Consider the following 24,713-nt stretch of genomic DNA (forward strand, 5'->3'; position numbering starts at 1 on the left):
ATCCGAGCAGAAAAACTTAGGCTACGACAGACAGAGTTTTCAAAAAAAAAAGAAATGTATATTCATTTCAAAAAGGCCCGTAGGCTAAGTACAAAATCCGGGTTTGGCCCTTACAAGTATGGGAAGCCATCCCGATTTTACAAGAAATAACAAAAATTACATCGGAGGCTCAAGCTCGACCACCTCGGCCTCGGCAGTACTAGGAGTGGTTGGCTCGGCTGCCGGGACCTCTTCGATGGCCTCGGCGGCAATAGGAGTAGCCTCGGGGGCAACCCCGGGGGCAACCTCGGTCACTTCGGGGATAGCTGCGGCCGCCTCGGCCCCCGAAGTTTCTGCCTCCGCCTCCGGGGTTTCTGCTTCTGCCTCCGCCCTCCCTGCTCCCGGCTGGAGCAGGTTAACATCAAAATCTGGGAGAAGCCGCCGCAACTGATTGCGGAAATCCCGGAAGCCTTGGATCAGCCCATTCACGCCCTCCTCAGCCATGAGTTCGTGAAACTCTTCCGACTCACGGAAGAGCTTCACTGCGTTTTGGGCGTTCTCCCGGGCCTCTATCTCCCGGGCCTCGTGGTAAGCGGCTCTCCGCTCGAGGCCCCTCAGCTCCTGCTCGAGCTCCGAATGTCGGAGGCGGGCATTTCCCACCTCCTGCTCGCGGGAGGCCAATGCCTGCTCGGCCTTAGCCAATCGAGCCTCCGCGGCGCGCAGCTCGGATCTTGCCAATGCGTGCGCGCCCTTCTCTTCATCGAGCTCGGCGATCAGAGCTCGAATCCTTTCATCGGATGCTCCGACCTTCTCTTGGAGCACCCGTTGTTCGGCCTCAGAGGCCTGGTACTTCTCTTCGGAGGCTTGGTACTTCGCCTCGGCGGCCATGTACCTTCTCTGGGCCTCCTCATAGCCGCGCTGGCACCTCCGGGCTTTCTCCCGGTATTCTTGAACCAGGTGCATCAGCATCTCCGTCTCGTGCAAATACTGTAAAGAAGACGAAAAGGAAAACATAAGGCGCCGCTAGTAGAAAAACAATACAGATTACTCAGGCGAAAAATTTTGCTTACCCGGACGGAGTTGCAGCGCGTAGCGTCCATAAAAGCGTTGTAGCTCATGGACTGCATTATGGCCCGGTCGGCCGGGAGCAGCGCGAGCCGAAAAACTTCGCGCGCCACTCGCGGGTTTTCGAGGGCCGAATCGCCCTCAAACACCGACCAGGTGGGTGCGAAGGGCACCCGTTCTTCCGAGCTCAAAGGGCCCGGGAGGCCAGCGCCATCTGGCCTAGGTGGAGCCGACCCCGAGGCTCCTTGACCGCTCCCCGGCTGGGAGCTAAGGGGCTGGGGTCGGGCGAGCGGCTGGTCTAACCGCCGCACAACTACAGCGGGGCGTGCAAGCACGGGACCCGCTGAACTCCTCCCCTGGTCGGCAACTGGAGCGTCCTGCCGACCAGGGACTTGCATCAAGGGCGCCGGGCATGGGGGCGCCATCGGGGTTCTGGAGCCCGAGCCCCCGGAGCCCGCGCCCTCTCTCCGATCAGCCTCAGGGCGCGCGGGCTGAGAAGGCCCCGCCTCGGAGATAGCGGGGCGAGAAGGCCCCGCCTCGGGATGCGTAGGGCGGGAAGAGCCCGCCTCGGCCACCACTGCCGCCGAGGGAGTCGAGGTTGCCGAGACCTTCTGCTTCTTCCTCGGCTCCGCAGGCTCCCCCGAGAGCTCAGCTGCCCTCTTCTGGAAGCGGGCGTAAAGGACTTCGCTCTTGGTCACCATTTTTGCGATGTCTGCAAAGATAAACAAAATTAGAACATTAGAACAATAAGGAAATAAGAAGTTGCTGTAACTATCCTTACCCTGAGGACGTGCCGAGCTCAAGCCCACGTTCACCAGGGCGTCCTCGCTAATGAGGCCGTTCAGCAAAATCCCGTCCCCAAGGCTGCGGATGGTATCGAAGATCTCCTGCTCACGCGGAGAAAGCTGGGGGAGCCTGTTGATGGATTTAAGCTGGGCCGGCCTCCACCTGGGGTCAAACCCCCAGGACCGTTCAGAGCCCAGGAAGAAGAATTTCTCCTTCCAACCATGAATGGATGAGGAGGCACCATGAAAAAGTGGCCGACCCGCCCGAAGGGCGATGTAAAGCCACTCCCCGTCTCCCGGGTTCGACTTGAAAATAAAAAGTCGCCGGAAGACGTTGACAGAGGTAGGAATCCCCTGTAGTAAACACAGTGACAGAAAACCCATCACTGTCCTCCAAGCGTTTGGAGTGAGTTGCGCCGGAACCAACTGGCATACCGCCAGCAACTCATTCACAAAGCTGTGGAGAGGAAATCGGAGGCCGGCCCAGAGTGACTCCGAGTGCACTCCGATCCGGCCTACCGGAGGATCGGTTACCCGATCCCTTCGCCTGGCGGGTTCCAAACGGAACCCGTGAAGAGGGAAAAACCACTCTTCGGTCATCTCGACCTCCAGGACACTCATGGTGGATACTACTTCGCTAGGCAAAGAACCCATTACAAGAGAGGGAAATCAAAAAGAAGGGGGACCTGGGAAAGATGCCGGAGAAAAGGGACTTCGGCCTGAGGAAGGCTGGGAGAATAGGAAGCTGGAAGCAGAAAGCAATAGAGAGAGAACAGGGGACCGGGGGAGAGTTTATATAGACCTCCCCAACGGCCCGGATCAGCAAAGAAAGCGCTGCATCTTAGTTAGATGATAACACGTGTCGGCCTAAAAGACAGAACGACGCATTTAATTAGGGCTAGCGTTTCGAACGTCGAAGCGCCCCATCGGATCGTGCGGAAAGGCGTCCGCAATCGAAGATCGTGCGACCCCATCATGAGCCCACGACGCGAGGACGCTTCGCAAAAGGTGTCCCAATAATGAGGCTCTTCGGGAAAGAAGAGACGCCGCCTATTAAAGGCACCTTGAAGCGTTCGATAGCTCAAAACGCACAGTAAATCGAAATTTTCGGAATTCGTAATAACCCAATTAAAGCTACTTCCCGCGCTCCAGCTGATAGCCAACTGGAGCTCGGAAGTCGGGGGGTAGTGTTAGGGGAAAAAATCCTAAGTCATACATCCACGGAGGCGCTCGGCCGAAGAGCGCCGACCGGAAAGCTGCTCGGCCAAGGAGTGCCGACCGGAAAGCTGCTCGGCCAAGAAGTGCCGACCGGAAAGCTGCTCGGCCAAGGGGTGCCGACCGGAAAGCTGCTCGGCCAAAGGATGCCGACCAGGAAGGCGCTCGACTAGAGGGCGTCGACCAGAGCGCGCGCCAAGAGGTGCCCCACCCAAAGCTGCTCGGTTAGAAAGTGCCGACCAAAGACAGCGCCAAGGCGCTCTGCTAGAAGGTGCTCGCCTAAAGGGCGCCGACCAGGAGTACTCAAGCAGCCCCGCCACAGGGCGCCCCATTGGGCGACCAGCTCGGCTCGGCACCCTTGCCGAACCGATGCCTTCACCAAATGTTCAACCCCCGCCTAGAGTCCAAGGGACTTGACAACTCCTACGGCTTGCGACCTGCCACTATCTCCAAGCCATCAAGGCATAAGATCTCCGCAGGCGTTCGGCACAACCTGCCATTAATGCATGAGACTCCCTCAAGTCTCCGATACACTCAGGCATTTAATGAACACGGCCCAAGACGATCTCCGGATCACTGAACCATCAGAGCGTATGGCTCTACCTGGCCGCCGGTTCATTCGGTAATAAATGCACTTACCATCCATAGACCCCAGGCCCGCTACGGCCGGTGGTTCAACCACTCCAACAGGTCCGATCGACCGTGACAACTCCCTGGTTCCGGTCTGATTCGGCCCCGTTCTCCACTACGCCATAAATGGGCCAAATCGTGCCCAATTATCACAGACAGGGACAAATCCCCCGGTTACCTCCCAGGTAACGTAATCCCCCCCTATAAAAGGGAACCTGGGAGAACCAAGTGAGGGGAGAGAAGAACAAAAAACGGAGACAGATCCCCGAGACTGAACCCGCCGGGAAGCACAGACGCAATTGAGGACATCATCCTCTTCGTCTTCTTTATCTTATCCAAATGTTCTTGCTGTCTTCTCCATATACTCTCTTCCCTGCTCTCTCCACATACTTGTCCCCTCTGACTTAGGCATCGGAGGGCCGGAGCCGGGGAGCCCGGCCACCGGTTTTTCTTGCAGGACTTGCACACCCCCCCCCCGCAGCAGAGGACGCAGCCAGCCGGCGCACCGCCGTCCGCCCCTGTAGCAGCGGAGCTCCTCCTTCCCCGGCTTCGCGGCGGCCCCCGGGTCCAATTTCCAGCAACACTAATCTTAGCCTAAATCCCATCTGTGGGCCTATCTGGTCTGTTGGAAGAAAAAAAGACTCATGGAGGTCTTTTTCTTCCCTCCCACAGGATTTGGGTTGGGAAGGGTATTGGGTTGATACAAGCCTACCCAGAATACAATGCTCATTCCATGAATTGAACAGAAAATCCAGCCGAATCATGCTGGATTTCCCAAACAGGCCCTGAGTAGCATGGCAGAAAACTAGGAGTGTGTGTGTCTGTAAAGAAGGTGCATATGCAGATTAATACAATCTTGCTCCTTCAATATTTGTAATCGTCAGATATTAGTCATGTTGTGTTTCTTATTTGTTTTTGTTTCTAATGTCAACTAAAAAATATGCATGAATATAGTGTACTATGATTTGGATGAACAAAATTGATCTTCTAAATTCAAGTCTGAAAGCATGTAAAAATATTGCTTATAGAAATCTCGGGATGCAGAGGACTATGTTGTCAGGAGAAGCACCTGATTGTTACCTTTTTTTGACAAAGAAACACAAAAATGGGTCAAAGACATCCTGTTACATCCTGTTTCACTCAAAGCATTCCAATAGGACTATGTTTTGTTTACTTCATGCATGCCAATTCATGACATATAAACATGGCGGTAGCTAGCAGACTGAAGTAATTACCTCATAGTTTGCTGGCTATTAGTAATGCGATAGAAGATAGGACCAATGCCACAAGTGAGAATCCACATTCTGCAGTCCACTGCAGTACACTCCTAATTTTAATTTCCAATGATACCCATAGACAACCAATTACATAGTTAAACTGGCAAGTTCATTCTCACCATCAAAAGTGGATATCATATTTCACCACAATCGATTGAATGCAAGTACAAGATCCTAGCAAATTTGAAATCCTATATCTGGGGCAAGTTTATTTATTGCACCAATTCAACATCTACATTTTACAGTTAATCAGTTCCCTGTTATACCATAAAATATTACTTAAATAATTATACATCCAAATAATGGCAAAAACAGATACCTGTTCAGCTGGAGAAATGCTGACTATGGAAGGCGTCATTCTTAGTTCAGCATCCACTGCCTCTCCATCTTTCCTCCTCTTTGTGAAGCTCCCTTTACTATTATTTGCAAGCCAGAAATTCCTCAAGAATCTCCAAAAAGATCTTCTCAGCCGGTTCTTCTGAGGATAGCATTTTCCACCTGGATCACCAACTTCCAAATCGTATGCCCCCATGCCAGCATTTACCTCCCCGCACTTTACTTCTTTAAAAGAACCCTGGATGGCAGCTGGTGTTCCTATTTCTCTTTGGGAATAGTTCAATCCAACTTTCCGTAGCATATTATCCTTTAAGGAATCATAACCATGGTTTGAATATTTCAGACCATTCATTGGCAAGAGTTCAACTTCTTCAGTTTTAAGCTCAACTATTGCATCACTGTCTGTGGTTGAATCAAGAAACCTTCTCATAATGCTACTTCCAGAGTCATAAAGCAAATGATGGCCCCTAGAATCACCCCCAGAAAGAAACAATGCTAATCCGTCTGTATCTTGTTCATTTAAATTCATAGATTCAAAATTTGTACTAATATCTTCCACTGATGAGTCCTCCACACTTCTCTCCACCTGAAGTATTTGTTCCCTTATTGCTCTGATCAATTGTCTGAATTTAAAAATTGCATTTTTCCTTGAATTTGACTGATCAGATAATGCAGCTAAATTTACTGCCCTGTCAAAGTCCTCCAACTAATTGATGGAGAAAAAAGATCCAAATAAACTCCATGTAGTCAACAATTATGCATGATAGTTCAAATCTGAGATGCTCAAATTGTCTTACCTGCCATCTGGTTGTCTCAAGAGCAGTAACAAGATCTCTCCTTTGATATCGTACCGAACTAAGAAGCTTGGTATCTGAAGGATCTCCTTGCAGAAGTTTTTTTTCATGCAACAGCATCCGGAAAACTGACTCCATCCTGAACATTCAGCAAAGAAATCTTTTTTTAGTCATGAAAAACAGTGCATGAGTCTAGGCTCATGAAAAAAATAAAAATTGCTCCCTTAATGCCTGCAATGCATGCTTGTGAACCCTTAAAGAAAATTGAGGTTTCAATTATTCAAACCAATGACTTCATGCATGATAATGAGGAAAAATTTAAGAACATTAACAATAAAAGGATAAAGAGAATGAAAGCTGAAGAAAACTGCTAAATGACAAATTCAAATAATTGGCTAAAGGGCCTTTTCTTAAAGGTTCACTTGCTGCCCTGAGTTACCTTTTTCTTATATAATTACATAGCAATTGGAAGCCAAGCTTTGTAGTAAACATTCCAGCTTATACAGAGTTAACAAGATGTTAGAGTGTTATTTAAAAAATATGATCTAGAGCATTTTATTAATATCAATGTCAAGGTCAACCTGTGACATCTGATTTTCCTTCAGATCCATTAATATTGTATATAAAACTCTAATAACATTTCTTACTGTTACATGTAAATATAAGAGTACAAAAGGAAAAATTGCTTTGTTTAGTTTTTACAAGAGATTGAAGTAGATGGGCATCTTGGTGAATGGGACAGATAGCAGTATAAAAAGAGACCATAGTGGATGTCGTGGAATTGAATATTTAAGAGAACGGAAGTACTAGTAGGACGATAAAGGAACTTCTTTTTTCATTTTCTTTTTCTTGGGGCCAGGGGAGTGGAGATGGTAAGGTTGGGAAATCTGCTTGGCAGAGAAAAGAGATACATCTGGAGCAGCCAAGACATTGAGAAGGTACTATGGCATGACGAGTTTGTTGAGGAGCATAATTGTGGAGGATAAGTGAAGAGGTTGTATTAAGATGGAGTGTCAAAATGCTCCTAGCTGAGTCTTCATCCAATAAATTGGTAAGTAATGAGGAGTTCTGATAAATTCTTCAGCTGCAGGAATTCCATGAAATGTTATAATTACATCATTCTTGTTTTACTAGCAATATCCAAAAAAAGGGGAAAAAAGGGTAGTTAACTCATCAAATGGCATAGAAATTTTTTTTACACTAACCTTTTTTCTTTACCAAAGGATTAACCTAACCATCTAAGATACCATATACAAGAAAGGAATCAGATTTTCTTTTAATTGATTGCTATAAGCTTTACCATTGCAATCTGCAGAAGAAATTATAGATTTCTTGTATTGACACTACAGGACAAGTTGCAGACAACAAGAAGAAACACACTAGAAAATAAAGGAGAAAAATAAGAGAAAAAAGAACACTAGTGGTATAGGTTGTTTGGCATCTTGCCTATGTCCATGGGGAGCACAAAGAGAGAATTTCTATTATTCAAGAGAAAGTGCAGAACCTCTGAATCCAAATACAAGACTGCCATATGGTGACATTCAACCCCTCTCTTGTTACAGTAGATCTCATACAAGATCCTGACAAGCCTCTCGTTATACAACCTTAGAAGAGTAGGAGCTTACGTTAAACCAAGGCAAACTTCTATAATATAGGATTAAACCACGGATTAAATCCTTTGCATCAGTCATTAGATCCTCAAAGCACAAGCAGGCTGGAACTTATACTAAGTTTTGTTTGCCGGAATGAGGACCGGAATGGAATGGGAAACATCCAACTTTCTCCCCATTCCACTGTTTGGTATGACAATAAACAATGAAATCACATTTTCTTTGGAATCACCAATCCTTCATTTTGAAGGAATTGATCTACTCTTAAGTGGGAGTAATGGTCATCTTCATGACAGTGGGAATGAATGATATTTTACTAATGAATTAATTAGCAATATTATGATACAAAATATCAACAAATAATATATTTGATATGAGTTAATTTTTGGTGATTACGACATAAAATAAAAATAAATAATTTAAATAATATTTAATTATAATTTTTTATTATTAGAAAATAGTTATAGTATCGAGTAGCAAGTATTGCAATATTATATCAATTGTCACTTAAAGATTTACCAGGTATTATGTACTAAAAATTGAACATTGTGCAATGTAGAAAATAAAAATATAAATATAAATGATGAAAATTAAATAATAAAAATAAAAATATATCAAGTTAAAAATGTAAAAAATAAAGAGCAACAGGATACTACATTAAAATACAAAAGAACATAGAAAAGAAAAATTTTCGTCAAGAATTACAAGTATGAATACAAAGAGGAATAAAAATAAAAAACAGATAATAAATGTAAAATTAAATTGAAAATATCAAATATAAATAAATATTAATATAAATAAAAAAATTGAATTAGCTAACCCCAACTAGTTTGAGATTAAGGTTTAATCGAGTTGAGTTTTAATATAAATAAATTTAAATACAAATAAAACAAAAAGTATTAATACAAGATTATAGGAAGTATAATAAAATTGGGTTATTATAATGGCTGCCCATAGGATGATTATTTTAGCCACTACCCATGCAGCTACAACCTGGATGGGTTGGATTAGGTTGAGGGCAATCCCTAAACCAACCCAACCTCTAAATCCCTCAATCCTAATGTAACCCAACTCAAACTAGTCTCAGATTAGAATTTCTCTAACCCAACCCAAACCCATCTTAAGCTAAATTCGGGTTGGTCATGTTAGCCAAGTCAGATCAGGTTAGTCGAGTTGAGTCAAATTGTGCCATGTTAATAAATCAAATCAGGTAGAATATGAATTCTAAAATAGACGAAAGGTTTGAGACATTTTTGTTTAGATTAGTATTTGCTGAATTGAAGCATCGATTGTTTATAAATTTTAATGGTACATTTATACATAAATTAACAAGATTAGAGAAATAATTATATTAAACATATAAGTAATCTATATGGAACAAAATTATGAATTTTTTGCTTACTTGTATCAGTTTGAGTTGGGGTTTAGTCGGGTTGGGTAAGGGTCAGATTTGGGTTGGGTTGAACGTCAACTCAACCCAACCCTACTTGAGGTTGTCTTGGGAATTTTGAGCCAAAGCCCAACCCAAATTTATAAAACCAAAACCCAACCAATGTCCAATGAGTTGGTTGGGCCAAGGGAATTCAAATGGAGCCCAATGCAAATTGCACAACTAACTGCCCCTAGGATTTTTTTTACCTAAATTCAAATTCAGATCCTACTAAAATGTCCAGCACATCTAAGCAATCTTAATACGATCTTATTTCAAACTTTTCCAATATTACCCCTCATTATTGATGCACTGCAACCCCCACAAATTACTCTCTTTCCCAAAAAAGTAGCTTCAGATCCTCTCCCCCGCTCGCTTGCTTGCACGCTCGCGCACCACACATACCTATTTGTGCACTCTCCCTTTACCTCCTCTCTAAAAGAAACCTCTCTTTCTATAACAGTGGTCATCAAATAATCTTCATGGCCTAGACACAATAGTGTCTTTTACCATAATAACATGTAAGCATAGGCAAAATATCTTCAGAGACCTACAATGTGATATAAAAGCTTTTGGATTAAAACCTGATGCTTGATGTTTAAGTACTAATGCAGATTATTGATACCTTTTAGAACATTTTGCTATATAATCATATGCATCTTTTCTTATGTATAACCATGGAAATCTTTTTTTCTTCTTTTTCTTTTGAGCTGATAGTGAAAGACCACCATAGATTTCATTAAAAATCATAGGCATTCCCATCTAATGAAAATTTTAAACATACATAAGGTGGCCTTCTTTGAGGTGGGACCCGAGGGCGAGCGAAGTGCTGCAGGATGAGGTTTCCAGACCGGGGGTGAGCCCACCTAGTGAGTGAATGAGTTAGAGAGAGAGAGAGAATGGAGCATCGTGTGGTGAGTTTGGGAGGTAAGATCGCTTGTGTGTTATGAGAAAGAAAGGAGCACCATCATTGTGCCTGTCGAAAAAGCAAAGATGCTACATAATACATAAGTCGTTAAAGAGGGGAAAATTGGAAGAATATCACATTGATGATCTTATTAAATGTTTTCACTTATAAATGAATAGTAACTGAGAAATTTTATCTAAAACCAGGCTCAAAAGGAGGCAGAGGATAAAATGACCGCCTCGTGGGCGATCATTATTATGACCTAATAAAATTATCTCATATTAATCAAAGAAAATACCAAAGGATAAAACGGAAACAAAAATATATTAATAAAAATAAAATATAAAAAAAGAAACTAAAATTAAAAATAATACAAAACTGTGAAAATATAAAATAACAACCATTATAACATTATAATGGTTGTTAGTTAAAAGTTTCATATAGATACAAAAGGCCAAAAGTTATGGTAAAGACTAAAGACCATTATTATAAGATTTAGTTCCATTCCTTAATCAATGATATATTGAGAAAAATGATTAAAAATTGATTACACTCTAAATTTCTAATATAGAAGTAGTTAAATTAAACATGAAAATTAAATTGCTGTTCCTTTTCCATATTCGGCCATTTTGCACCCAAAAAATGGAATCGAATCACAATTCCGATGCCCAGCCTTTCATTCCCATTCCATTTCTTTTTCATTCTTGCTAACAAAACATAGCATTAGACTTCATAGTGCAGAATTAAGGACAAATTTATATCTACATATCATGACTCATGAAAGTCCTTTTTTCTCATTGATGCCCATGATACAAATCCAATGTGTTGGAGGCCATCTATGAAACAAATTGGTGATGCTCTGTTTCTATCCTTTTTGCACTGTGGACCACAAACAGATCCTTACACTCTCTTCTCATGTTATATAAGTGAGCCCTACTTCATCTATTACTTACAACAAAGCCCGCTAAAAACCATGTGATTTTTGTACCAAAAAAAAAAAGCCATGTAATTTCAAATTCCACCCAAAAAAACCAAACAATTATAACTTTGCCACCAAAAACAATAGAAGACACGATTGCCAACAACTACAACATGAATATAAGCTACTTTGACTTATCTTGGAGAATATGTATTTTGATTCTAATAATAATGTAATAAATTAGTACCAAGATGAAAGAAATTTGTTGAGAAACAAAAGTTTTTCTATTATCTCGATAGCTTTGCAAAATGGGCCCTTATCTCAGCACTAGGATTCACTTTAATATGGAGCTTCAAGTATGATTACTGTAAAGCTGAGAGGGAAGGATAGACTGGTGATAAAAAGCATGATGTGAGAGGATTCTTTGGAACCATATCTAAGCATATTACCATGCTCGGATGAGATTTAAAGGACAATTTGTCCAAGAAGTCTGCCATATTGAGTCTTTTTTTTCTGTTTAATCAAGTTATAATTTTTAATGAGTTGTATTTTAATTTAGAAGCTTTTTATTTATGTTGTGGTACCATAAACAATAAGAAGCACATGACGCTTTTCCTTCCCTCCTTTTGGAGTTGAAGTTGGGTCAACAAGTGGAGGTGTCCAATAAGTATGAAGGTTTTCAAAAAATGAAAAAAAATCCTTGCCAATTTTCTAGGAGATTTACTTCCATTTTTTAGCCTAAATTTTTTCTAGAGAAAGTATTATAAAGCAAGGTTTATCATACCGGTCGGTTTCATAGTATACCAGACGTACCATACCGTACCGATACTAAACTAGTATGCAGGAGTGTATCGTACCAATACTCGGTACGCCTCAACGTCTTATATGTACCGCATACCGATACTGTAATAGAATGGTACCAATATAGGGTCCGGTACCAAAACGACAAACCCTATGATAAAGTCAATAAAACCCAATGACTAGCCACTAAAATGGTCATTATGTGCAGGTTGTGAAAGAAACTGAAGATCTAGGTCCTATCTAGTTCTTCACTCCTCCAGTCTCCTTCTCTCCATTACTTTCTGATTTATATTAACTTTTCTTATCTTATACCTACTGTGCTATTTTCTTATCTTATACTTACCTGTGTGAGTCTCTTTATCTCTTTTTTTTTTCATAGAACACATCAAAATACTGCATAATTCATTCATCCTAGTCACCTTAAACATTTTCATAGGTCAACTATTGACCCCCACCAATCACTCTATCAGCCCTGGATTTAGTTATATAGGATTCTTATCTCTCATAAAAATGCAAATCAGAACAGTTTTGGTCCTTGCAATATTAAAAATTGCCAAAAGAAACAGTTAGTCAAAAATATCTGGCGTGGAATTAATGAGTCTTCTTTGGAAATAAGAGTCATTCAAAGTATTTAATCTTTCAAAGTTTGAGTCATATAATGAGTCTTCAGTCAAAAGTTTAGTTTCCAAGGATTAGTATTTAAATATGAGTCTTTTGTATGCAACTGGCAAAATACTAGAAATACAATCAGTTCCTTTTTCCTGAAGAATTTCGGTTTCTGTTTGCATCCATCTCTATTTCTGACTGTCCAAGGAGGTGGACTCCTACATCCAATTTTCCCATCCTTACTCTATTCCTCCCTTCATTCTTTGTTATCGTTCCTTTATGTGAATAATTCTTCCTGGGTTGCATCAGAGTTGCAGCAGATCCTTCAAAAATAAAGACTATGGTGGAGTTGCTGACACCAAAAGCTAAAAAGTATGGCAAGGCTTCTTCAGATTGATTGGCTGCTAATGAAAGTTTTGACGGACTATGGCAAGATAAGTGCACCACTTATTGCCATACTAAAGAAGGAATGAGACCCAAAAGCTGAAGAAGCTTTTAACAAGTTGAAGCATGCAATTGCCTAAAAACCAGTCCTTGCCTTGCCTGCTTCAACAAAACATTTATGATCGAGAGTAATGCCTCCAGAGTTGATATTGGAGCAGTTCTATGCACGACAGGCAACTACTTGCATTCATTAGCTAGGCTTTATTAACATCTCATTTAGGGCTTCATGTATGTAACAAAGAGATAATGGTGATTGTGTGTGCAGTCACTAAGTGTAGATCATAGCTCATTGATCACCAATTTCAAATAAGAACTGACTGTAAAAGCATGAAATTCCTTCTATATCAGAAAATCATAAACATAGGTTGGGAAAAATGGATTAGAAAGCTATTAGGTTATGACTAGAAGATAGGTTATATGAAGAATGTAGAGAATGTGATGGCAGATGCACTCTCATCTTCCTAAACAAGCTGACATAAATGTTATCTCAATCGCTCTATGTGGTAATTTCAAAGAGATTAGAAGGCAATTGATCGATGTTCCAACAGCACAGAGCATCATTCAAAGGCTGCAAAAAGATCCAAATTCAGTCTCCCACTACACTTGGGACAACATAAACTTACACTACAAAGGTCAGCTAGTCCTAACAACTCAAACTCAATCCTTTCAAAAGAGTTTCATGCATCTCCAGCTGCTGGTCATTCTGGTTTCCTTCGCACTTACAAATGTATCTCCAGGAATTTTTATTGGAACAGCGTGAGAAAACATCAAGCAATTTGTTACAAAATATGAGACTCGTCGGCAAAATAAGGGTGAAACAGTTGCAAGTTCGGGCCTTCTTCAACCACTTCTATTCCAGAATAAGTATCGACAGACATATGTTCATGGATAATATTGTTAAGTTACATGGGCACAAGCTCTAGAGTTTGCGATCAGGATACAGTCTCGCCAGCAACTTTTGGAGAGAACTCTTCCATTTGCAAGGAACCAAGCTAAACATGAGTAGCGCTTACCATCCTCAATCAAATGGCCAAACTGAGATGGTCAACTGGTGCTTGTAGAATTACTTGTGTTGCTTTTCAAGTAATAGACCAAAGGAGTGAGTCTGCTGAGTTCCATGGGCAAAATAGTGGTATAATACCACATGTCACTCTTCTACAAAGACCACTCCACATGTAGCAGTCTATGGTGGAGTCCCACCCTCTATCACTACTTATTCTCATGGATCTTCAAATGTGCATTAAATTTATCACGATTTACATGAGAAAGATCGGGTGCTACAACTTCTCAAGGAGAATTTGCATGATACACAAGCTTGAATAATGAAGCAGCAAGCTGACAAGCACAAGACTGAAAGGGAATTTGAAGTAGGTGATTAGGTCTTCCTTCGACTTAAGCCCTATAGACAAGCTTCCATCAATGTGAGAGCATCTATAAAGTTGTTCCTAAACTCCATGGACCATAAAAGGTGATGGAACACATTGGTCCGTTGCCTATCACCTTGATTTGCCTACTGGGTTCAAAATACATCCAGCGCTCCGTGTCTCAAGCATCAAGAAGTCGGGTGAAGCACCACTTGCCAGATATTTCACCAAATGAAGAAATCAAATTTCAGCCATATGCTATCTTGGATCAGTGATGTGTAAGACATCATGACCAAGCAGTAGCTGAGGTTCTTGTTCAATGGGCTAACTTAACAAATAAGGAAACCACTTGGGAGCTTTATCATTATCTAGAATAGGAGTTTCCAAAATCTAATGCAACTCAACCTAGAGGACAAGGTTGCCTTGAAGGGTGGGGAAATGATATGTTTCCTATTCTAATTAGGACAACACCACAGTGATGTCACAGCCACCTCACCATACTGTACATATTTTATTCGAATTTATTTTGCTTTCCTAGTCTTGTTAGAATTAGTCTTTTTTTTCCTTTCAGTTATGCTATCTTACTCTATAAATATCTAAGCCCCTTGGGTCTCTGAAGCAAGCATTGAAGTAATTAAATTTGCCTAAAGGCTTTTGGAGGTCTCATTCCCCTTGAAGTGGTTGAACAATCCTTCTACTTTTCTTCTGTCTTTTTCTATGGTTTTTTTTCTATTCTTCTGCTGAAAATACCATTAATGGAACCAGATTACTATCATTAATATGAAAAAGAAGGAAGTCTGCTGATTAGAAGTTCAAAAAAGGGCCGTGTCATGGAAGTAGCCTTGCCAGAATCATGCTTGTCAAATTTAGTGTTGATGGGAAGATTTAAAAGAAAGAATGTTTGGAATACTAAGGAAATTATGGATGTGCTTGCCATATAGAGAAAAAACACTGCGATAGCATGGGGATTTCAAGACTGGAATTAGGCTTAGATAGGTGGGAAAGATAATGGATACACTATGGGGGAAAGGGGGACAAACTAAAATTATGGGAAGAAATTTTAGGTGAGAGGAGAGGTAAGCAAGTGAAGGATCCTTTCTTTCACATTGACTATGAATCATGATGAAAAGAAAGGAAGGGGGGTAGTCGATCTTAAAAGTAGGGGGCCAGTTGTCCATTTTAGCAAAATTTTGATAAACACTTCATTTTGGTGGTATATAATTGGCTTATCATGACATCCTTCCAAACTTCATGCCTTTTTCTGGTTCATCATTTCAGATTGAGACTTAAAATATAACGAGCTCATTTTGTAGGGGTGTTTCTAAAGGCAGATATCTACTTCCTTCTGGTGAAGGATATGGAATACTGGCTTAGACCATGGAATTCCATCTTGGTCATTATGAAGGATTTACTAGCTTGTGAATTGTTTTCACATATTGTATCATGAAAGGTGTGAATATAGAGGAGTCGAGTGGAAGTATTTGAAAGTCATAGGCTTGACTAGAGTAGAGTTTGGGCCTGATTTGCCTTCAATCTCTTATTCAAGACTGAAAGCATTAGGTAGTAGTTATTGCTACAGACAAGGGCTTTATTTTTCTCCATTGCTACGACTAAGCCAAAAAGGTGAAATCCTTTGTTTCCTCTTTTATTTCTCCTTCATCAATTGGCAAATCATCTCTTTCCTTTTGGTTTACAATAAGTGCTTAATTATCCTTAAGAACAAAAAACTAATCCTGTCATTGCTTTTTAACATTATATATGTTAATAAAAGTTCTCCTTGTCAAAAGCAGATAAAATATTAATCATCATACTAAACAGTAAGAAAGCAAATTCATGTAGAAACAAATCCAAACCCCATTAACATAAATCAACCTAACTTTGAAAATTGATGGCTAAAATGCAATCAAACTCATCCACATATGTAACAAACAAAAAAGGGGTACAAATAAGCTAAAAGAAAAGCTCATCTTCCTATAAGTAGGAGTAAAGAAATTAATTCAAACCAAGCTGTTAGAAGTAAACTATGCATTAGAACTTTTAAGTTCTAGCCCTTGTTGCATCTATATTGCATGTCTTTATATGTATATTCGCCCATTAAAAACTATAATTCTTCAAAACTGATTCAAGCATCGATAGGATAAATAAAATCTAAAATAAGATATACCAAATCTCTATACAGATTGATCAAATAGGAGAAAGAAAGCTCTACCCCCTTCAAAATTCGGAAAAAATCCTAAAAAAATTAAGAATGCAATGTCATGAATTTCAAACTGAATGGACTCTTCTTAGTAGATTCCCTATTCAGATGATCTTCCTTTCCTCAATCCTATCTAAATACGCTTTTTTAAAATAAATCGAAGTCTCATCAAATAATCTCCATGCAACATCTAACTCCATCCTTACGGAGACCTCATCATGAAAGATATGAGGGTCACTGGCATGGTGACCAACTTGCCCTTTGTGCCGATGAACCATGACACCTAGTCATGCATGGTTCCGAATGTGATGGAGACCAAAGTGGTGGTGAGCTCGTGCAAGCATGACGACCAGTTTGGAGCCACCGGAGTGAAGCCGATCAAAGGGCATCAAGAAGATCAACTCAAATTCCAGGATGAAGGAGCTCGACATGAACTCAACTCAGCGAAGGAAACATCGTATGCCTCGCCAGGTAGATCATCCCTTGGATGATCGTCACCAGCATGGAGGTCATCAAGATCGACAACACCCTCGGAATGGTAAAAATTCAATCTTTTCTTTTTGTTCTTTACTTCTTAGAGATTTTGTTCATGGAGGCAAGATTACCGAGGGGTGAGTGGATCTGAGCATTGTTGATGTGTTTTGGCATTACAAGGCCGATGTTTAGGGAAATGATAATATCAGGGCAGAAGGTTGAGCACCTAGAGTTGAAGGCATTGGGGAGGCCAAATGCATTGGACAAGACCATCAAGGCAAAGAAGGTGCATCTGCAGATGGTCCTAGCCTCATCGAATAATATTTTGTTTAATTAATATCTAAATTTATTTATTTATCGTATATACTTCATGAATTTTGCTGTCGTTGGGAATCGATCCGACCCAGGCGCCGAGTTGGTGGTGGTCACTAGAGTTTCCGGCTAGTTTAGCGTCCGAATTGGAGGGATCGGATGGGATCACTACACGCCTCCGCGGCAATGCTCTAATGGAGTTAGATGGCGGAGAAACGATTTCGGGCGGCGCTCCAATGCTAGATCCGACCTAAAACAGCAAAAACAAAAAAGTTTACCCTTTGGAGCGTGTCTGGCGGAGGACTCTCCAATGCCTAAATCAAACATAACTCTCAAGGAACAGGAGAAGGCTTGAAAAGTATAGAGAGGCAGCGCAAAAGAGTCAAAAGAGAACTTATCTGGAGGGCCTCCAAAAATGCAATATATAGGCGAAGGCCAGAACTCCTCGCCGAGTAGTTTGGGGGTTATACGCTGGTTGATAAAGCAACAAACTGTGTATCTTGTCCGTAAATCTCTTCTGCAATTTTGGGTAGCAGAATTTGTTTGGCTATCGTATTTGTTAGAAAACAGCTAGCAATACAACCGAGTTGTAGCCTTCTGTGAAAAGAGTTGGAGATGCAGAGAACTCTCCGCATGCCTTTTGGGTGAGCTATGTGGAATGGATTGAATGTTTAGCCCCACAGCTAGGTGGCGAGCTTTCATTGTCAGCACTGATCAGTTCCAAAGAGTATTAAATTTCTATACTAGTGGGTATGTCGTTAGTGCTTAATATTTTTATATTTATTTAATTTTTATCTCCCTCACAACGCTGGGTATTAAACAAAAACTGCATATATTTTTGTAGTACTACTGATAGAAACCTCTCGATCATTATCTAACGTCCCTGAACATTCCACTAATTATTCAGTCCTCGATGCGTTTTAATTTTATACCAAATTTTGCCCAATTCAAAAGGAACAACCAGGCTTAAAAATCATTAAAACTAAAACGAAAACCAATCCCGCGAGTCATGGACCTAATTCTCCAAGATTTACAACAGAGAAAACCACAACCATCAAAAGCAATTCGAAATTTAAATCACAGGAAGAGCTGACCTATCTGCAGAATCTTGCACCACTTCGGCCGCCGAGAATAAGGGATCCGACTCCCATCTGCTGAAACTCTCCGCCATTAAACAATTCGATCAATAAATTATCGATCAAATAGAGCCCATTAAATTGCCCAAGGATCGAAATCCTCCAGATTGGAACGGAGCAAAACCTAAGTAAAACTTGCTGCAAAGGAGGAATTTTTAGGGTTTCGATTAATAAGAAGGAGGAGGAGGAGGAGGAGGAGGGATTAAATTTCAAAATTATATGGCAAAAATATATATTAAAATTGCGAAGGACGAAAGAGACGAAGAGGGAGGAGGGATGGTGAACAATGGGAAGGAAAAGAGAGGGATATTTTTTGTTTTTTTACAAAATTTTAAGTCTGTTAGTTGATGTAGGACCACCGTGAAACTTGCTGTCGAGAGACCACAACCGTCCGTTTTTGATCCGACGGGAAGGTTCATTTACTCTTCATGACATCACGAAATGGTCACTCCGAACCACCACTGATTGGATTTGATTTCGGCTCCGGTCCCCTTCGTTTGACCTATGATTGCACGTTGGAAACCCAATTTGGGCATAACAGCCCAGTAGCGAAAGCCATCTAGTTTTGATGGTTATAAAAAAATACTTCTTAGTTGAAATTTTCAAAAAAAATAAAAAAATAACTTTAACAACTTCTTTTGAGTTTTTTTTTTTTTTTTTTTGGATCTTCTAACTAAAGTGGTGAGATAAAAAAAATCTGATCTTTTTTTATCCCGCTTCTTTCTTTTAGCCATTTGATACGGAATTTCTGTTTCCAGATAATTTCCATCTTTGTTGCAGAATCTAACATGAGAGTTTCTTCCCATCTAGCTTCTCGCAAATAAAACGATTCAATAATATTATAGATACATATATATTATTATAATAATAAATAATAATTATTTTTATTTTATATAAAAATAAAATTTTTATATTTTACAAGAATAAGATATAATAGGTATTTTACACAATTTTTCTAAAAAAATAAATACTCAACTAAATATTAACCACTCTGAAATATACCACTTTTCCATAACCAACCAAAATATGCAAAAAAAAAAAATTTCTAGGCATCATATTTTCAGAAAGGCAAAGTGCTTTTTCGAACCAATAGAATTCTAAATATATATTATATTTCTACAATTACATGAATTCAAATATGATGGTCATATGCATGATATGAGTGTTTATGGCGCTAGATTTTGCCTCTGATAATGGTTTATTACCGTATATGTTAGCACTATTTATTCGAGGATTATATTCATTTGTTGTTCATTTGCAAGATATGCATGCTTGTGGCACTAGCTAGATCCTGCCTGTGCTAATGGTTTATTGTAGTAGATTTTAAAAATATTTATTCAAGGATTATAATCATATGTTCTTAATCCTACGATCCCATTGATAATAATTGTTTACAATAGATTCCAAGACATACTGTTTATTCTAATTTGTAAAGTATGTTTGGTAGATGGTATAAGCATGATAATGCCTTTATTATGTGGTCATGTTTCAAAAACTATTTTTTGACTAGCAAAATAATCTTATGCATTGTGGAATGAGCTCTATATAATTAACCAACTTTGAAACATTGATCTCGAGCCCCCTACAATGTAGTCAGATCTTGGTAAGGAAATAGGACCTTTTGACCCTTTTGGCTGGATACTTGGGATGAGAAAGAAACACAAATTATATCTATGGCTAAGTAGACCATCACAAAAATTTCATTATGATTTAGCTTTTTTTAGTGAAATTCAGATTTAGTATTTTGCAGATTTTTTTTCCAAATAGAAGCTCCACAACTAAAAACTCTCTCTCTCTCTCTCTATAAATATAAATATATATATATATATATGTATGTATGTATGTATGTATGTGTGTGTGTGTGTGTGTATATATATATATGTATATATATGTATGTATATATATGTATGTATATATGTATATGTATATATATGTGTGTGTATATGTATATATATGTGTGTGTATGTGTATGTACATACATATGCATGCGACACACATTGAAATTGACATTAGCCAATGTGGCAGACCGACAAATGAGGGCTCACCGCATGGTTGTAGGGTAACCACTCAAAGCTTACCACGTGGCTGAACTAGAAAACACACTGAATCCTTCACACTTCAAACTCTCCTCCTAGATGGCAACAGCTCGGCCATGTTTGCCAACTATTTCTAAACAAATACGATATATGAGCAATCCACACAATCGAGAAGCATGGGCATGATTTATAGGCATAATAAGCGGGCTATTACCATAATAGCTAATGTATGCGCCCAAACTACTTGGTGACAAGCTTCGGTCCTCACTTATATATCGCATTTTCGAAGGCCCTTCAAATAAATTCTCTTTTGACTCTCTTACATTGCCTCTCTATTATTCTTGAGCCTCCTCTTATTTCTTGAGAATCGTGTTTGACTTAGGCATCAGAGTGTCCCTTATTAGACACACTTCGGTGGGTGAACGTCTTTATTATCATTATTTCAGGTCGGATCCAGCATCAAAACAATGGTCAGAGTGAGATCTCTACCATCCAACGTCAACTTAGAGATGTGCTGTGTTGAAGCCATCGCCATTCAAGCGTGACGGCTACCGGACCATCATTGCGGAAGCATGCAGTGACCCTTAGCCAACCTTTACAATCTGAATGGCGAACGAGCTAAGCTCTCTAACTACCCCATCATCTTGGTGTCTTGGTCAGGTTGATTCCCAGCGACAATAGTATGTATGTATGTATATATGTATTCATGTATTGTGTGTATATAAATAGTTTGTAAAAATGAATTGAGCCATAAAAGAAGATAAAAATAGACATATATAACTAATGCTTTTAGCTAGATTGTATAAGATTCAAATTGTGGGTATTGCTTGTAAAAAGATTGTCAATCTAAACCAAGGTGGGTCAAGGCAACAAAAACGGTACAAAAGGCGGGCAAGCATAATAATTTTTGATTGCAAGTATAAACTAGTATGAATCAAGTTATGGACTAATATGAAACTAGGGTATTTAAAAATTAAATAGGAAGAAATCGTACATGCTTAATACATTTTGATTGTAAGTATAAACAAGTATGAATGAAATTATAAAAAATAAAAATTTAAAACCTTATTTTTTTTATAAAGAATTAGTTGCTTAATTAATATTTTTAGATGGCATGTATGAGGTTCATATCTTCGGGTTTTCTCAACAAAAGATTGTAAGCACAAACTAATATGAATCGTTGTAAACTAGTAAATTAAATAGCAAGAGACATACATATTTATAAGTGTAAGTGTGAACAAGTATCAATGAAATTATAAAATAAAAAAATATGATTTTAATTTATGAACTAGTATGAATCAAGCTATAAAAAAATTAAATAGCGAAAGACATACATACTTAATATTTTTAGATTGTAAATACGAACAAGTATCAATGAAATTATAAAATATAAAAAAATATAAATTGGTGTATCTTAAGTAAATATGAATCAACTTATGAACTAGTACTAGTCAAGCTAAAAAAAATAAATAGGGAAACATGCATACTTAATATTTTTAGATTGTAAATATGAACAGGACTAGAATTGGCTAAAAATATGAACTAGGACTAGAACTCCTAGCTCTACATATAAAGGATGACTTTGCTTTCACGGAATAAAAATAGTCTTATTCTTTAGCTGGCTGGTCTTGTTAAGCATAGAACTGGAAGGATACATGTCACATTAAAGGTTAGTAAGAATATTTCAATTCTCTTATTGAGAGCCAATAGGGTCCTGGTGTTAGAAATATTTTTTTTTCTATGTATCCTAGATTTGCTTGTTATTGACCAAAATCTCCTCTTTTCAAAAAGCATGAAAATTTTATTATATAGCCAGATCTTGGTAAGGAAATTGGCCCTTCCAACCTTTTTGGGCCAGATACTTGGAATGAGAAAGAAAGGCAAGTTATCTCTATAGCTAGGTAGACCATCATCATAAGAATTTTGTTATGACTTAGGTTTTTTTATGGTGAAATTCTGATTTTGCTATTGTATAAAGATAGCAGATCTTTTCAGAATGGAAGCTCTTCAACTACTCCCTCTCTATACATGTATACATGTATGTGTGTATGTATGTATGTATGTATGTGTGTGTGTGTATATATTACAATTAGTAATTAGTCTATCTCAAACGCAAGCAATAACGTAGTTTGTAAACATGAATTGTGGTGTAAAAGAAAATGAGAAACAGTCATATACAATTAATACTTTTAGATAGATTTTATAAGATCCAAATCGTGGGTATTGCTCAAAAAAAAAAGAGGATTGTAAATATAAACCAATATGAGTCAAGGCAATAGAATTGAACAAAAAGCAAGCAGGCATACTTCACAGTTTTAGATTGTAAGTATAAATGAGTGTCAATCAAGTTACAGACTAATATGAATCAAGGTATTTAAAGACTAAATAGAAAGAGACATGCATGCTTAATACTTTCAGATTTTAAGTATAAACAAGCATGAATGAAATTATAAAATTATAAAAGTTAAAAATTATAAAATTTTTATAAGAAATTGAAAAGCGGATATACATAATTAATATGTTTAGATGGGCGTGTAAGGTTCAAATCTTGGGTTTTGCTCAACAAAAGATTGTAAGTATAAACCAAAACGAATGAAGTTATAAACTAGTAAATTAAATAGCAAAAGACAAACATATTTAATATTTTTAGAATGCAAGTATGAATAACTATCAATGAAATTATAAAAATATAAAAGATATGAATTAGTGTAAATTAAGTGAATATGAAGCAAGTTATATGCTAGTATGAATCAAGATTATAAAAATTTAAATGGCAAAAGGCATGCATACTTAATATTTTTAGATTGTAAGCACGAACAAGTAATGAAATTATAAAATATTTAAAAAAATGTAAAGATGTAAATTAAACTAAATATGAATCAAGTTATGAACTATCATGAATTAAGGTATAAAAAATTAAATAGCAAAAGACATACGTACTTAATATTTTTAGACTGTAAGTATGACCAAGTATCAATGAAATTATAGAAGTATTAAAAAAAATATGAATTGGTGTATAAAGCTAAAAAAATGAAGGTTAATTTTGACAGCTGTGGGATTTGAACCCACGCCCTTTCGGACCAGAGCCTAAATCTGGCGCCTTAGACCACTCGGCCAAACTGTCGAAGGTGACAATCGGGTCGAGAAATCTAATTTAATCCGTGAACACCTATAAATTCCACTCGCAGAAAGGTGACGTGCAAGGAATCCACCTTGCCGATACTTTTAATTCTGACCGCGAATGTGGGGAACCATCTTCTTTCTTTAGTTGCCAAGAGAAAAATTGTTATTAAGGAGTGAGATAGTGGCGCCTCCCTATGTTTGTAGCTTTCAGATAACATCCTTTTCTTTTACTTAAATCACTTTTCTCATATTTATTTTATATAGCCTTCTAGAGAGAGAATTTTTTATAAGAGTTTAGTAATTTTTATGAGTACGGGGTCTAATAACGATTAACGAGATGGCGAATCTTGGTTGAACTTCTCCAAATTGATGTTGTCTGTGTTGAAGAGATTAGATTTTGTCATTTGTTGGCTTCAGCAGTACCAATGAGCCGGCCTATTCTCATGGCGAATCCTTAATGATAGCTGCTCTCTCTACTATGGGAACCCAGTATGGTTCAAGTTTCATATGTTTATAGAGGGGCCGATGAGCCTGCTAATGAGTGATTAGTTCTCTGAAGTCTCTTAAGCAATGAGTCTCTAATATTCGTACGGCTCTATCGGGCCGATGTGAAGCTGATGTGTGCTCAGTTTTATATTCTTGCCTTACTAATAATGGGAGAAGATGTGGAAGTTCCGGATTATATCTAAAATTAAAGTTTTTCTTATGAAAGTTACTTTGGCAATAACCAGTTTATACGTCGGGCCATGGCAGGCAAAGGCGGCGCTTTGCTTAAAGATCAACACAATTTTTTTAGGCCAGAGCCTCACCCCTGGCTCAAGGCTCAAGCTTCAAACTTCATAACCTTTATTTTATTTTTTAAAAAATACTAAAAATATTTTAAAAGATTTTAAAAATACTAAATGTGAATAATTAAATATTGCCAAAAATATGGAATATGTCAATTATCCCATCAAGTTTATATATCAATAATAATTATCGATTAAGCATACAAATACATCAAAAATTAACAAATAACAGAATAAAAGTAAAATATCAGGCTGAGCCGATTTTAATTTTCAAGCCCGAGCTCGGCTCATTTATTAAAGGTCTATTGGATATTCTTATAGGATTGAGCTAAAAATTCTATAGGAGTTGAACCTGTTGGTTCATCCGCCTCGCATTTCATGAGAGTATGTCCCAACCTAGCCTACCTAGCCTTTAAGCTGTGGGAAGAAAATAAAAAATTCCCACAAGATTTTAGGTTGGGCGGTATTCAGGGCCGGCTCGGGCCT

At 38.9% G+C, this 24,713-nt stretch overlaps 2 protein-coding genes and 1 non-coding gene across 5 annotated transcripts in view; all 3 read right to left on the reverse strand.

Annotated features, from left to right (window-relative positions):
- The window catches only part of LOC103718001 (uncharacterized), a 33,943-nt gene extending 15,343 nt beyond the window's left edge, over positions 1 to 18,600 (reverse strand). The window contains exons 1-4 of one of the 3 annotated variants that reach the window (XM_088708179.1): positions 18,239 to 18,512; positions 9,905 to 10,096; positions 6,085 to 6,220; positions 5,271 to 5,993 (exon numbers count right to left, since the gene is read on the reverse strand). In XM_088708179.1, the coding sequence (XP_088564305.1) occupies positions 5,271 to 5,993; positions 6,085 to 6,220; positions 9,905 to 9,906 (861 nt within the window). In that variant the 5' untranslated portion in view covers positions 9,907 to 10,096; positions 18,239 to 18,512. Of the gene's footprint in view, positions 1 to 5,270; positions 5,994 to 6,084; positions 6,221 to 9,904; positions 10,097 to 18,238 lie in introns of all 3 variants that reach the window. The other 2 variants (XM_088708177.1, XM_088708178.1) reach the window with 2 other exon arrangements.
- LOC149751526 (uncharacterized) lies at positions 9 to 2,621 on the reverse strand. Its single transcript, XM_089926420.1, has 2 exons — positions 1,050 to 2,621; positions 9 to 966 (listed from the first exon to the last, which is right to left on the reverse strand). The coding sequence occupies exons 1-2, from the start codon at positions 2,481 to 2,483 to the stop codon at positions 157 to 159; spliced, it is 2,244 nt and encodes a 747-aa protein (XP_089782546.1). The 5' UTR covers positions 2,484 to 2,621; the 3' UTR covers positions 9 to 156.
- Positions 18,601 to 23,360: 4,760 nt separating the features above from the next.
- On the reverse strand, positions 23,361 to 23,440 carry TRNAL-UAG (transfer RNA leucine (anticodon UAG)). Its single transcript has one exon. It is a non-coding gene; the product is annotated as a tRNA-Leu (tRNA).
- Between the last annotated feature and the right edge of the window lie 1,273 nt (positions 23,441 to 24,713).

The sequence above is a fragment of the Phoenix dactylifera genome, chromosome 12 (assembly GCF_051530095.1).
Source record: "Phoenix dactylifera cultivar Ajwa chromosome 12, Ajwa_hap1_PhDact_Kaust_v1.1, whole genome shotgun sequence".
NCBI lineage: Eukaryota > Viridiplantae > Streptophyta > Magnoliopsida > Arecales > Arecaceae > Phoenix > Phoenix dactylifera.

What these genes read in the sequence shown, in the direction of transcription:
- LOC149751526 (XM_089926420.1), bottom strand. Translation starts at nt 2,483, where the DNA reads ATGGGTTCTTTGCCTAGCGAAGTAGTATCCACCATGAGTGTCCTGGAG. An exon ending in CGCGCTGCAACTCCGTCCGG is followed by an intron (nt 967 to 1,049) that starts GTAAGCAAAATT and finishes TCTTCTTTACAG; the next exon opens with TATTTGCACGAGACGGAGAT.